General features: G+C 20.0%; 3 protein-coding genes across 3 annotated transcripts; 2 read left to right on the top strand and 1 right to left on the bottom strand.

Moving 5' to 3' along the window:
- Positions 1-145: 145 nt before the first annotated feature.
- PF3D7_1416800 (lysine--tRNA ligase, putative) lies at positions 146-2,170 on the bottom strand (the record flags this gene model as incomplete). The annotated part of the gene is made up of 1 exon (XM_001348303.1): positions 146-2,170. One exon carries the CDS (start codon positions 2,168-2,170, stop codon positions 146-148), a length of 2,025 nt encoding a protein of 674 aa, XP_001348339.1.
- A 754-nt stretch (positions 2,171-2,924) lies between these two features.
- PF3D7_1416700 (conserved protein, unknown function) lies at positions 2,925-3,893 on the top strand (the record flags this gene model as incomplete). Its single annotated transcript, XM_002585406.1, has 5 exons — positions 2,925-2,981; positions 3,182-3,330; positions 3,507-3,579; positions 3,679-3,767; positions 3,863-3,893. 5 exons carry the CDS (start codon positions 2,925-2,927, stop codon positions 3,891-3,893), a joined length of 399 nt encoding a protein of 132 aa, XP_002585452.1.
- A 2,282-nt stretch (positions 3,894-6,175) lies between these two features.
- On the top strand, positions 6,176-15,256 carry PF3D7_1416600 (conserved Plasmodium protein, unknown function; the record flags this gene model as incomplete). The annotated part of the gene is made up of 1 exon (XM_001348302.1): positions 6,176-15,256. The coding sequence occupies one exon, from the start codon at positions 6,176-6,178 to the stop codon at positions 15,254-15,256; it is 9,081 nt and encodes a 3,026-aa protein (XP_001348338.1).
- Between the last annotated feature and the right edge of the window lie 659 nt (positions 15,257-15,915).

Below are 15,915 nucleotides of genomic sequence, written 5' to 3'. Positions count from 1 at the left end.
ATTATAATTTTACAAACGATTATAAAAAGAAATGAAAAAGGCTTCAAAATTAATTCATATAATACATATGATGTTATACTCCACGGGTTAAAATAAAACAATAAAAATAAATAAATATATATATATTTTTTTTGGGGAGGCATATTTAATCTTTCCCATGTGGTTTTATGATTGGAAACGATACAATATTTTTAATCGTATTTGTATTGGTAAATAGCATACACAAACGGTCTATACCTATTCCTAGTCCTCCTGTTGGTGGTAATCCATGAGCCAAAGCTGTTACATAATCATAATCTATTTGATTATTATCACTCTTATTATTTTCATCATATATGTTAGTTGTATTGTCTTTATTAGGTACTTCCTTAATGCTTTGATCAGTTTCATTATGATTACTTTTATATTGATCATAAGAAAACGTTGTAGGAATACCCATATTTTTTTCATTTGTTTTAATCATATTTTTCAAGGCAAATTGAGAAAGGAATTTTTTTTCCTGTATTAAAGCATTAGCTTCTTCAGAATATCCATTAGCTATTTCCATTTGTCCTATATATGTTTCAAATCTTTCGGATAATCTACTGTTTTTGTTTAATGTTTTGGCTAGTGGTGATGTATCAGATGGTAAGTGATATATATGTATAGGTTCATGTGGTAAATATGGTTCAACTTTTTTTTTGAAAACTTCTTCTACAATTAAGCCCCAATTTAATTGTTCTTTTGGTTGATCAAAATGTATGTTTAATTTATTGGCTTCATCATATGCTTCATCAAATGAGAGCTTTAAAAAATTAATTGATGTATAATCTTTTAGTATTTTAATGAAAGATATTTTTTTCCACTTATTGTTTATATTAATATTTTCTTTTTTTTCTTTTGTGTTTGAATTTGATGAATTAATATTTGAAGGATAAGGGAATTTTTTAAAAAGGTGTTTTATTATTTTTTCAACAAAATTCATCATATATTTATAATTAGTATAGGATTTATATATTTCCAACATGGTAAATTCTGGATTATGTATAGAACTTAAACCTTCATTACGAAAACATTTACTTAATTCAAATATTTGTTCTGAGATGCCACTTACAATTAATTTTTTTAAAAATAATTCTGGAGATATACGTAAATACAATATTAAATTTAGAGATTTTAAATATGTTTCAAATGGTTTCGCTGTAGCTCCTCCTGGTATTAATTGTAATATAGGTGTATCTACTTCAAGAAAATTACGTTTTAATAAATATTTTCTTATTTCTTGGATTATATCATATCGTGCTTTTATCTTATCTTTTTGATCGTTGTTAGTTAAAAAATCTAAGTATCGCTTTCTATATTTATATTCTACATCTTTCATTCCTTTGTACTTATCTGGTAATGGTAATAAAGATTTGCTAAGCATATAAATATCTTTGACGTGTAATGTTATTTCACCTCTTAAAGTTTTTCGAACAAAGCCTTTAACAGCTACAAAATCACCAAGTTCAATAATTTTCCTTGCCATTATTTGATTATTATATGTCTCATATTTTTCATTATAACTTTGATCATTTATTACATAATCATTATTATTTGTTTTATTATTGTTAGATAAAATGGACGAAACGGTATTGTTTTCCATATGATATTTATTTGGTACTTCTTCTATTTTATTATTATTTATCTTTTTATTATCATTTTTTTTTCCTTTGATAGGTAAATTTTCATCTAAATATATTTGTATATTTCCTTCATCATCTTGTATGTTCATAAACATACCATTGTTTCGTTTAACGGTTACTCTGCCATATATCACATATATTTTATCATCCCTTTCTCCATCTTTTAAATGTTCGAATTTTTTTTTTAGATCATCTATCTTTATATTTCTTTTTATAAAAGAGGATGGATAAGCATCAATATTTAAAGCATCTGATAAAATATGTAATTTCTTTACTCTTTCATGAAATTCTTTTCCATGATTATACAAGGAAAAATGTTTTTTTTTTTTCCTGTTATTACATATTGTACCTATACACTCATTTGGAACAAAAAAAAAATTATTTTTATTACTTTGATTATTTTTAAATGATATGGAATTATAACGAATAAATGAAAAGGACAAAAAAATATTTAATGGGAACAATAAAAATAGGAGAATTATATATGGCCTTTTCTTCTTTTTCATTTTTTCTTTTTTCCTTTCATTCTTTCTTATATTATAGAATATATTATAAAATTTTATTTATTATTATATTTTTTTTCTTTCCTTATAATAATCTATTCCTATTTTTGGGTCATGGTTTCCTTCTTGTGTTTTTATAAAATAAAATAAAATAAAAAAACATTTGTGTACGGTATTATTTGTAATATAAACATATATATATATATATATATATATATATATATATATATATATAATATATATATTATTTACATTTCTCTTTCACAAATGATATAGTACTTTTTATTATTAACATTATTCTAATTTATTATTTTTTCATGATATGAAAAGATAAATATATTAATTGTATTTATTTATAAATGTATTTGTTTTAAATATTTTTAATTTTTTTTGTAAATATATATAATATATATATATATCATACTATTATTTATTTGACCCGTTTCAATTACATATATATATATATGTATTTCCCCCTATTAAATTTATCGGAGTACATTTAAATGTATATACAATAAAATTTGTATAAATTAAATTAATAGTTATAATACAATATTACTTATTTCACAACTCCACACATAAGATATATATAAAATAATAACCTTTTTGTTTCTTTATTGAATTTAAAAAAAAAAAAAGAAGAAACAATATGTTTTTTCTCTCTATATATATGTGTAATATTTGATGTTATTATAATATAAAAAAATATCTATATATATTTATATATAACAATATTACATTTCACATAAAAGAAAAAATGAAGGTTAATAAAAGTCTTTTGTTTATATTCCACATCCTAATTTTATTTTATCAAGTAATAATATTAACTTGATCATGATATATGTACACGTGTGGAAAATATAAATAATAATATATTTCGCATTTGTGTATAATTTTATATACTAACATACATACATACATACATACATACATACATACATACATACATACATACATATGTATGTATATATATATATATATATATATATAATAATAATATACATGTATATATAGATTTATATGGTTTTATCAAGTAGTGTGAGAAAGGATGAAATGAATATTATGGATTTTTTTCCTAGTAATTCTTTATTATATCCATTGGACTTTCAAAAAAATTGGCAAGCATCCGAACCTATCCCATTAAATATACATTATAGTGTTCCGTAAAAATAAAAAGAAAAATTATATATATATATATATATATATATATATATATATATATATTAATATTTATATTTATATTTGCACCATTGGTGTGTTATATCTTCAAGATTGAAAAAAAAATGTTCCGGTTTTTATTTAATTTTTTTTTCTTACTTTTTCATGTTAAATATATAAGAGCATATGGGGATAAGGATATGCTTAATTCTTTAGAGTATCACAATGATTTAGAAATTTATAATAACGAAAAGGTAATCAACTAACCATAAAATAATATATATATATATATATATTATATGCCCTGTGATATTTTGTAAAAAATAAAAATGTTTTTGTTTAATATATTGAAGGAGGAAATCAAACGAAGAATCATAAGCGAACAGAAAAGGATGGAGGATAATCTATGGAATAAAATTCAACTTCTGAAAATAAAACAAAAGTGAAATTGAAGTTTTTTTTTTAAAATAAGAACAAAATGAAATATACATATAATTGATTAGTATTATATTATTTTTATATTTTTCCGTTTTATAGGAGGATTGAGAACCAGAATTATTTAAGATAAAAAAATAGAAGATATTTAATTATTAAAAGTGTGTGTGTATATATATTGAATTGTTTTGTAAACAAATTGGATAAATATATATATATATATATATATATATATATATAATATATATATTTTCATTGTGTTGTTCATATAAAATTATGTTTAGAATTTATTTTTTCAAATATAGCATTACTTAATGTTGTTATGTTAAATGAATAAATAAATATATATATATATATATATATATATATATATATATATGTACATACATTTATTTTGTTTTAATTTTTTATCTTTGTATCGTCAAACTTAACTGCAAAACGTAGATAACAATATACAAATTGTATATTCAATTATATGCTCTATATATTTTATTTGTAAGATCCGGGAACTGAATATATATACAAAATTTGCCACATTTTATAACTTTCTTTTATTTTTTTTTTCATACAAGTAATAATGATTTTAGTTAAAAATATAATGAAGTGCATAGAAAAGACAACCTCAATAAATACAACTATTATTGTAGGAAGTGCTTATTTTTAAATCTGCATATTTTGGTTTTTGGAAAAATACTACAAAATTCTTATGATGCACATAAATGCACAAAATATTATGTAACCATATAATATGTTCTTAAGACTATGTAGAAATATTAATACTTTAGGATCTTGTATTTGATCTTGGTTTAGTACTCTTTTATGTTATTTTTTATGTTATTATATCTTATCATTTTTTCTAAATACTAAATGTTCTTAATAACAAGATATGTAAATAAATAAAAAAAAAAAAAAATAATAATAAAATGAACAACATTTATTATAATATAATTTTTAAAAAAAAATAAAAATAATATATATATATATATATATTTTAAGTTTTACTTAATTTTATAAATTTATATATCTCTACAATATATAAAATTAAAAAAAAATAATTTAACAAAATTGTATTTTTTTGTAAATATATCTTTGTTTGATGATAGATAGTTTATACGTATTTTTCCAAACATATTATAATTCTTATAATGTTTTCCTTAATACATACTTTTTTCTTTGTTTATGATTTATAGTAATATACTTTTCAATGTGTACTTATGAATATATATGTATCTATATATATATATATATATATACATTTATTTTTATATTTATATTTATTTATTTATATGTGCATAAATAAAAGTTACATTCACATTATATATAGAGATGTCCTTTTTATTATAATAAAAAATAATAATATATAAATAAAAATTATATAAGCCCTAGTTTTATATTTGAAATTAAAAAATTTATGCACACTTTAAAAAAAAAAAAAAAATATGAATAAATTATAAATATATATATATATATAATATTTATAGAAGTTAAAAAATTAAAATAAATAAACATAAAAAAAACGAAAAATTATATATACATAAAAAAAAATTGGATCTTGTGAATCTATACGCTGTTGGAGTATTTTACAGATTTTTTCTCTGAATTGAAATGATAAAAAAAAAAAAAAAAATTAATAATAATAATAATTAATAAAATATATAATCAAATAAGATACATAAAAATAAATATATAAATGTATGTATATATATATGCATTATCAAATAATGTTTATGATTTATATAAATATTAATAAATTGGAAGCTTATATGTTTATTAGTGATATTCCTCTTAGGAAAAAAGTTCATATATAAAATTTTGTTTTTGTGATGTTATGTTTTTTAGTCCGTCTTTTTTCTAATAATACACGAATATATACACATATACATATATATATATATATATATATATATATATATATATATATAATTTTTGAAAGAAAATGCAATTTTACTCATCCTTGTGATAGTAAGATTTATGAAGATTCCGTATATAATATATATTAATTGTCTATATATTTTATATATTATTTTATGTACAAAATATATATTACTAATATTTGCAAAAATAAAATTACGTATTATGAGTAAATAATTAGTTATATAACCATATATTTATATATAAAGTTGAAATTGCCTTACATTCTTTTTTATTATTTTATTATTTTTTTTTTTGTATGTGTGTGTGTGTGTTTACCTTCTTTTGCTTATTAATGAATATTTTATAAATATAAAACAAAAAAAAAAAAAAAAAAAATGATAAGTAAACCAAATACATATATATATTATAATTTTTTAAAAAACGAATACAATATATTGTGTATTCTTTCTATATATATATATATATATATTTTTTTTTTTTTTTTTTGTTTGATAAGTGACATTATCACATTGATATATTTTTATATATCCTATTTATATAATGGAAAAGAGTTCAAAATTATACCTTCTACAAGAATATATGAAGGAATATAATAGAGCTACTACCGTTCCCCATGATAGTAAAAATAAAGATAACGACAAATATTTATCTTTATATAACGACATAAATAATGAAGATCAGTATATATTGAATCCTGCGATAATTGAATATAAAAATATAAATGAAATGAAGAACTCTGTAGATATGAATAATTACTTATCAACCAAGAATTTGTTGAATGAAACCTCAAAGTTCGATGATAATAAGGAAGAAATATATTTAAGAAATGGCTCATTAGATATGGAACATATTAAATATGGAAATATTCAAGATATAAATATCCAAGATGTAGATATTGAAGATGGATATATTAAAGATTTATATATCTCCAATGAACAATTTGAAAATAAATCTTATCCTAATGATATATCTAGAAAAGTATTGATTAAAGAAAGTAAGAAAGATATAACACAAGATTATAATTTAAAGGACATTAAAGAAACAGAAAAGAATAGAACTATGAATAAATCATCATCATACAAACAATATAATATGAATAATTGTACTAGAAAAAATAGTTCATTTAATTATAATGTAACGGATAACATATGTCACGGAAATGAAAAATATAAAATGTCTGATAATAAACAGATTTGTGAAATTATCAAAAAAAAAGAACAATTAATTATAGATGAAATATGCACCATGGTAAAAAATGCAAATAAAAAAATTAAAAATCAAGTAGAGGAATACAAAAACAAAAACGTATCTGTTATAAACCGTAAGGACAATACAATACAAAATAGTGATATTAATAATACACAAAATATTTTACATAGAAATGAAGATATAGAAGAATATAAATTAAATGAAAACGATATACATAATACAGTGAAAATAACAAAAGAGGTATATAGTAGTAATAGCTTCTCATCTAATTCTGATACTACACTGAGTTATGAAAGTGTTAATAATAAAAAAAATAAGGAAGAAATAAGGAATCATTCTAATAATGTTGAAGGGTTAAGAGATTTAACAAAAGAAGGTACATTAATTTATAAGAGTGAAAAAGAATATACAAAAAACGATATAATAAAAAATATGAATTATTTAAATATGGAATGTAAATTAAATCCTTTAAATAATAATGATGATACAAGCGATATAAATACAAACAACAACTCTAAATATTTATATCCAGAAAATAATTCACATAAGTTGGATATTTTCAACAACTCTATGCATATAAGAAATATTATTAATAATAATAATCTCGAAGATTTCAAAAATATTGATACACTAAACAATCCAAGAATTTTTAATTATAAAAAAAATGTAAATAAAAATGGTATAAATCATACAAAAAATGATGTTTGTAATAATATACAAACAATACATTTGAGTAATATTGAGGAAACTCAATGTGATGAATCATTTATGGATATTGTTGAAAAAAGGAAAAATACATATGACTTATCAGATACATATAAAAAGGACCAAATAAAAGACAAGGAGCTACAAATAGGATGCTTTTTAAAAGAGGAAAATAATAATAATAAAACAGATATTCTAAAAAATCCATTAAAAGAAGAAATTAGACATTTGAAATTAAAATCTAAAAACAGTATTGTAAAAGAACAAACTTGTATTAATGATATATCAAACCAAATAGAAGAACATTTTTATTCTACTTATATAAGTAAGGATGCTTTAATAGGAGCTCCTACAAATGATGAAAAATATAATAACAATAATAATAATTATTATTATTATAATATACCGAAAAATTTAGAGAGAACAAAAGAAACAATAGAAACTTGTAATAAATATTGTAATGAAGATATACAAGAGAGACATATTAATAAAAGTTTAGATGAAAACAATAAACAATCTTTGAGTGCTAAAGAACAAATAAATAAAGAAAATATTCCCATGCCATACAAGAATGAACAACTTATATCTAATATAAAAAATATTGAAATACCTCATTGTGAGGAAAACTCAATAGATGAAAAAAAATATTTTAATGTAAATGAAAAAGATTTTTTCGAAAATTTTAAGGAACATATAGAAAATGATTACTTTGATTATAGTATAATGGAGGAAAATAGAAAGTGTAATATTGACACAAATTTTTATTATGATAATAAATTCATCGATAAAAATAAAATAGTAACCCACGAATTTGGTAGTGATAAGGAAAAATATATTGAACAAAATGAACCTTCAATATATAATAAATCATCAAATATTATTAAAAATAATGATTACAATGAAAAGGTTAAATATATGATGTCTTCAATAAACGCCAGCTGTAAGTCATTAAAGAGAACCTCTTTATATAATGAAAAGAAAAATGAAAAAATAGAACCTTCTTTATTATTAAACTTGACAGAAACAAATACGCTTGAAAATAAATTAAATGATTCTTTTGAATCACAAGTTGTCGAAAAGGTAGGTAAAGATGTAAAATTGGAAAACAAGGTTAGCTCGAATTATAAACAAAATAAAAATAACAGCAATGATAATAATAACAACAATAATCATAATAATAAAAAGAAAAAATATGCAAATATATGTACAAACATATATAATAATTATGATCAGAAAGGATACAAGGAAAATATTAATATAAAATTGACATCATTAAATCATAAAAAACGCTCAAATACGCCATCTATTATGATAGCTGATGTCTTAAAAATTATTGATAAAAATTCAGAAGAAAATTATAAAGAAAGAAAAAAATTCGTAAGCCCATATAATAATAAGAATACAGATGATGAAAATAATTGTTCTTATAACAATATAAAGTTTGGTAATATAAAAAATGAGAAAAGTAACAAAATAGGATATCCAAAAAATAGTAACCGTAAGGTTGTTAATATAAAATCTCATTATATATCTAAGTATAATAATATGTTCTTATATATGGATACAGATAAAAACAAAAAAAAAAATGAGGAAAACAAAACGTATAAAAAAATAAATGTTCCATGTCATAAGAAGATTTATGAATGTGAAAAGAGAGATCATTCTAAAGAAATTATAAAAAGTAATTGTAAAAAAGATGATAAAAAAAAACAATGTTCTTTTAATGGAAATAATAAAAAAGAGAAATTGTTCGAACAAAAGTTACCAAATTTTGGAGGACAAGAAATACCAATATGGGGAGGAATTGAAGTACCAAATTGGGAAGAAGAATATAAGCCACTTGGGGAAAAAATAAGAGAACCATATGTAGAAGAGAAAAAAGAAGAAAGAATTAGAAATAAAATATTTAATGTAAATTCAAATATGAACAAGATTCATTATCCATCTCCAAACAAATTAAAAAAAATGAATTCTATACATAATACACAAGAAACAGAAAAATTAAGAAAATTAAAAAACAATAATGGAAATAAATGTACTTATGAAAAGGGTGAGGAAAAGAATAAAAACTTTTGTTCTCAATCAAGAAATAATTCATTAACCAGTTTTAGAAATAAAAATGACAAAAATATAAAAAAGAATGTTTTGACAAAAAAAGATAGTATATTAAATCAAGACAAAATAAATGATTGCAAAGATGATATAAAAAAAATGGAGAAGAAGAAAATATATATGAACTCTCAAATGAATCAAAAAAAAATTGAGAGTGATAAGAAAAAAAAGAATAAATTTGAAAAGTATGGAAAATATGGAAAGAATGAAAAATATAGAGGAAAGTATCATAAATATCCACTTGATATTGAAGCATCTTATAGATGTAAAAATCTTTATCTAAAAATTAATGTAGATACTAATAATGAACAAATATTAAAATATATTCCAAATAAAATATCAAAAAGAAATATGGAATTTAAATTAATTATAACCAAATTTATTGATGGATTTATAAAATGTACTGAATCAAAGATTTATAAATCATCAAATATAATTTTACAAAATATTGAAACAGATATCTCTTACAATATTACAATTCATGCATATAATACTGTTGTACCTTCTTTATGGTTATATGCTTCAATATCTTTTTATTTGACAAAATTCCATTTGGAGAATTTTAAATTAAAAACTCCTTGTCATTTTACACTAGCCCAAAATACAGATTTCTTAAATTCCATAACAAATAATGATAATGAAAAAAAAATTGTGCCTTTAAAAAATGAAAAAAATATAACACAAAAAATAATTTTCCATAATATCAATGAGAAAAAAAAGATGAAAAATAATGAGTTAACAAATAATTGTACAAATATGTTGAAGGATATTGAGGAACATGATAATCAGCATTTTTATAAAAATAATTCAACATGTTCTGATGAAGATAATTCTGATGAAAGTATTGTGCCTATAAAAAATTTACATATTCAAAATAATTTAGAATTTAAAGGTATCAAAAACCAAAAAAATGGTAATATAAATATAAGTACTAGAAATAATGTCACTCTTAATAATAATATTAATAATTTGAATAATAAATATAATAATACAATAGATGGGAAGACAGAAATGAATTCTCAAATACATAATACAATACATGAGGATGAAGAAATAAAAAGCACTTCTAGTTATGAAGAATTATTATTAAGTTTTCATGATCTTAATAAAAGTGAAATAAGAAATAAATTTACACAAGTTAAATATGAAAATTGTAATAATGTTGATGAAAGAAAAATAACACCAACATTCGAAACACCCAGTGGAATTGAATATCCATCCTTTTGTAAGTATGATTATAATTCGACATCAAATCAAAAGATAGAAGTAATAAATAAAGTATGTATGGAAGAAGTAAAAGATAAAAAAAAAGAAAATTATATAGTATATAAAAAAAGGAAGGATAATAAAGAATTGAAAAACACCACAATATTGAACCACAATCCAAGGAATCTTAATAAACAATCTTTCAAATTTTCAGAGTTTTCTCTTAAGAAAAAAAATGTAAACCTAAATACAAAAACGCAAAAAAATATAAACATAAAAAATGATAATAATAATAATAATAATAATAATGAAAATAATGATATTAATGATATAGATATATCCAATATGTCATCAAACGAACTCACCATCAAGGAAATCACAGATTCAAATTCCTTTATATTATCAAGTAGCTGTTTATCCAAAGAAAATTTTAAAAATGATAATAAAAAAAAAAACATAGAATTAATAAAATCTAATAAAGATGATTCCACTGAAAATTCGCATCAATGTGAAGAAAAAAATATTAACAATATTCAAGAGGGTAAACAAACATTAAGGGATATATTATTAAACCAACTTAAAGAAAAGAATGGAACATATGATGATGATGATAAGGGTTATATACAAAAAAAAATACATAAAAATGATAACATAAATGTGAATTGTAATATTAATAAATATGATATAGATAAAAACAAAAATATCTCCATTAATAATAATACCATTAATAATAATACCATTAATAATAATACCGTTAATAATAAATATATTAAGAAAGAACACAACTCGTTTATAAATTATAAAAATAACGAAATGAAGAATATAAAATTAGATAAAAAAAAAAAAGGTGATGAATCTATAAAAAATTATGAAAAAAATTTACAAGATATATACATAAAAAATAATAACTATTGTAACAATTATATGAAAAAATCAAAAGAAGAAACAGACGAAAATTGTCCTGTAAAAAAAATTTTACCTTCAAAAGATAATACATCAAAATTGGATACTAATGTTCATAATAATATGTGTGATAATATATACAACATGCTAAATAAAAAGGATGATGGTAAAGAAAATAAGAGAGATTCTATCCCTGATTATGTTTCAATGGCAGATTCTATTTTTCATTTAGATGATTGTAAGGATACCCAAAGTAATAATTCACATATCCAAGAATTGCAAGATGAATGTGTTGAGAAAATAGATATGATAGACAAGAATGATATATATTATAGTAGTAGTACAAATAAGAAAAACGATGAAATTAAGAATAGAAATGATTATTTTAAAAATCATAATATATGTAACAGAGGAGTACAAAATGGTAACAAAAATTTGTGCGTAAATAATAAAGCTAATGAATTTAACAATTTACATAAAAAGGAAAATAATATTTTAAATAAGGATACAAGCGCTATTAATAGTATAGGAAATAATCTTTATAAAAATAATAGATCAGTAAAAAACATAAATGATATTATAATTAAAAGAAGTCATACTCCTGAAATTGTAACAAAGGTTTTAAAAATTGAGGAAACCATAAACGATAATACTCTTAATGTAGTTCATAAAAAAGAAACACATCACAAACAGAATAAGGGTACGGATTATATATCAAATGAGTTTAAGGAAAACAAAAAAGAAGGGAAATCAAATTCACTTAAAAGATACCTAAATAAAACATGCGATAATTTAAATGTAACGAGTAGAATTAATATGCTAAATAAAACTAGTCCAACAATAAGTTTTCTAAACAAAACTTCTATGAATAACAAAAATGTAGATAAGGAAGATAATTATAAAAAATGTAGTGACACTATAAAAGGTAAAAGTTATAATTCAGAAGATTTATTATATAAAGGTAATTTTTATAAAAATGTAAGACGCGCATACAAAATAGAGAATAAACAACCATTTGATAATAAAAAAAAAGATAAAAAAGGTTTTAAGGTTGATGATAATAATATAAATAAAAATAGAGCATTAATATATGATAATAATAATAATAATGTATATACTCATAATGTGAACAGTAAGAATTATATTAATATCCCCACCACGTCTTTAAATACATCTTATGGAAATATAAATTCCATAAATATTGATGAGGAAAATGCAAAGTATTATAATAGTAATAATAAGCAGAATATTATGAATGATAGTAAGTATGATAAACAAAATTTGCAATATATTAACAGTAATAAAAATAAGAATACATTACAATTTGATGGTAATTATATAAAAAATGGATCAATAAATCAGTCTGAAGAAAATTATATAATAAAAAAAAAAAAACAGCCAAATTATATTGGTACAGACAATGGTGAGAATAATATTAATAATATTACATCAACAATAAAAAATGTTAACAATTATTTGGACAAATTAAAAAATGTAAAACATAATAATAATAATAATAATAATAATAATAATATAAAGAATATTTACTCTGGTAATACCATCTTAAATAATAACCCTTATAATTATATGATAAACAATAATAAGCTAAATTATATGCAAAATCGTAACCCCATAAATATTATTAATAATAATGATAATTCTTATTGTTATGTAAATAATAATACTATGAGTTCTAATAATAATAATATAAGTTATATATACCAACAATATAATAATCCAATAAAAAAAGAAGATAATGTTTATAATACAAATAGTAACAAACATATCCCATATATGTTAAATCGTGCCAATCCTTTTATTCAACCTAATTATAGTAATAAAAAAAATATAAGGAATGATGATTATTTTGTGCAGTCCGCACAACCACATATTAACACTTATACAAATAATAATGAAGAATCCTTTGCCAATTTGAATAATAATGTATATAATAAGTTTAATATGGGTACTTGTCAGGAGGAAAATATTGCTTATAATAATTTGTGCCGAGATCAAAACAAAATGTATTTATTAAACCAATATAATATGAGATATAATCAAAATATTAATCAGACACATAACGAATTAAGTAATGAAACAAAAAATAATATAAACAATTTTATCGAAGAAAATAATATTGATAAGGAAAAAAATATATTTTACAATAAACAAAATGTCAGATCAAATAATGATTTAAATAAGAAAGTATCTACACCTTTAAGTGATGTACCAAAAATGATTGGTGAAGACAATTCCTATGTCATTTATAAAATGAATGATGAAAAGAATAAAAAAAATTATTTTCACAACAATATTAGAAATATAAATAATCATATTATGAAAAATGTTGATAATAATATTCATAAGAATCAATATATATATAAACCACATGTTAATCCAAAATATATAACACCTCAAATTAGTAATATCAATATGAAAAATAATTTGAATCATATGGTTAAGAGAATAAATCATATATATCCAAAGAATCAAAATACTCATATTAATAATATTCACATAAATAATAATATAAATAATATAAATAATATAAAAAATGTAAATTATTTAAATGAAGAAACAGAAAGAAAGAAATTTATACAAATGAATAAGGAATATTTAAAAAATATCCCTATGGATAAAAATAAAAATAAAATATATTATCCTTATACAAATGTAACAGATATGGGACAACATTATGAAAAACAAATAAATGCATCAAAATTAATAAAAACAGTTATAAATAAAGATAGTAAAAATAATGTAGAACATAAAGAATATCAATTACCGTTATCTTATTATAATGTAACACAAAATGATACTTCCAATGAAAATAATTTGAGATGTTTAAACATTAATCAAATAAAACAAAATAATCATTCTTCTTATGATGAAAATAATATTATGTATTACACAAGTCAAAAAGAGAATTACATAAAACAAAATTACAACAATTTTCAACATATAAATGATATGAAATCAATTAATATAAATGAGAAGCCAATAAATGTGTATGCAAATAATAACTTACTTTATAAAAAAAAAATAGAGAAGGAGAATGAAATAAAAAAGAGTTCAAATATTAATATAGAAGAAAATAATATATTAGACGATACAAATAATATTTCCCATATGAATAATAACGTATTTCTAAAAAGTGAAAATTGTATTAATAATAATATCAGGAAGTTTTCACCTTCATTTGGAAACATAAATAATGAAGATATTAAAAATAATAATTATAAGAAAGAAGAAAAGTTACAAATATATACAAATTCACAAACTTTTCAATTAAATATACAACTTGATGAATATACATGTAAAGAAATTGCTTTTACATATAGAGATGTATTAGATGAAAAAGTAATTGCTTTTATTAATAATAATAAATTAAAAAAAACCTTTTTAAATCCTATTAAGGAAAAGATGAAATATATGATGCAAAATGGTATAGTGAAATGGTACATAAGTATTACAGAATTTTTATAAATATGAGTAAATAAATAAATAAATATATATATATATATATATTTATATTTATATATATTTCATTGTACTACAATTCTTTAAATTGTCGTTTATTTTATTTTATGTTATTTTTTTAAAATTATTAAAATAAGCATATACTTATGCATTTTTTATTTTATACTTTATATTACATATTCATTTTATATTTTGATCATGTATATATACAAAACTATTAATACATATAGACATATATATATATATATATATATATATATATATTTCGCATCATGAGATGCATAATAAATATTCTTATTCTCTTCTAAATCGACATGTTGTGTGTCTCTTTCGGTTTTCTTTTAAAATAGAAATTACAAGTTGAAATTCGAATTTTAAAAATAAAAATGATACAAAAAAATATAAGAGACATAAAGATATATTTTAATGGTTCTATTACATGTGGAAAAAATAAACCACATGGAAATATAATGGTTTAAAGAAAAAAAAAAGAAAAAAGGAAAAAAAAAAAGAAAAAAAAAAAGAAAAAAGGAAAAAAAAAAAGAAAAAAAAAAAGAAACTTCTGTATATAAATATATAAATATATACATATAATACAGATTAAATAAGGAACCTGTAATAATTTATATATATATAATAAATAATTATGAAATATTATGGTAAGT

Source organism: Plasmodium falciparum (assembly GCF_000002765.6).
Source record: "Plasmodium falciparum 3D7 genome assembly, chromosome: 14".
Lineage (NCBI taxonomy): Eukaryota > Apicomplexa > Aconoidasida > Haemosporida > Plasmodiidae > Plasmodium > Plasmodium falciparum.
The sequence above is the reverse complement of the archived record's forward strand: the minus strand, read 5'-3'. Positions and strand labels throughout refer to the sequence as shown.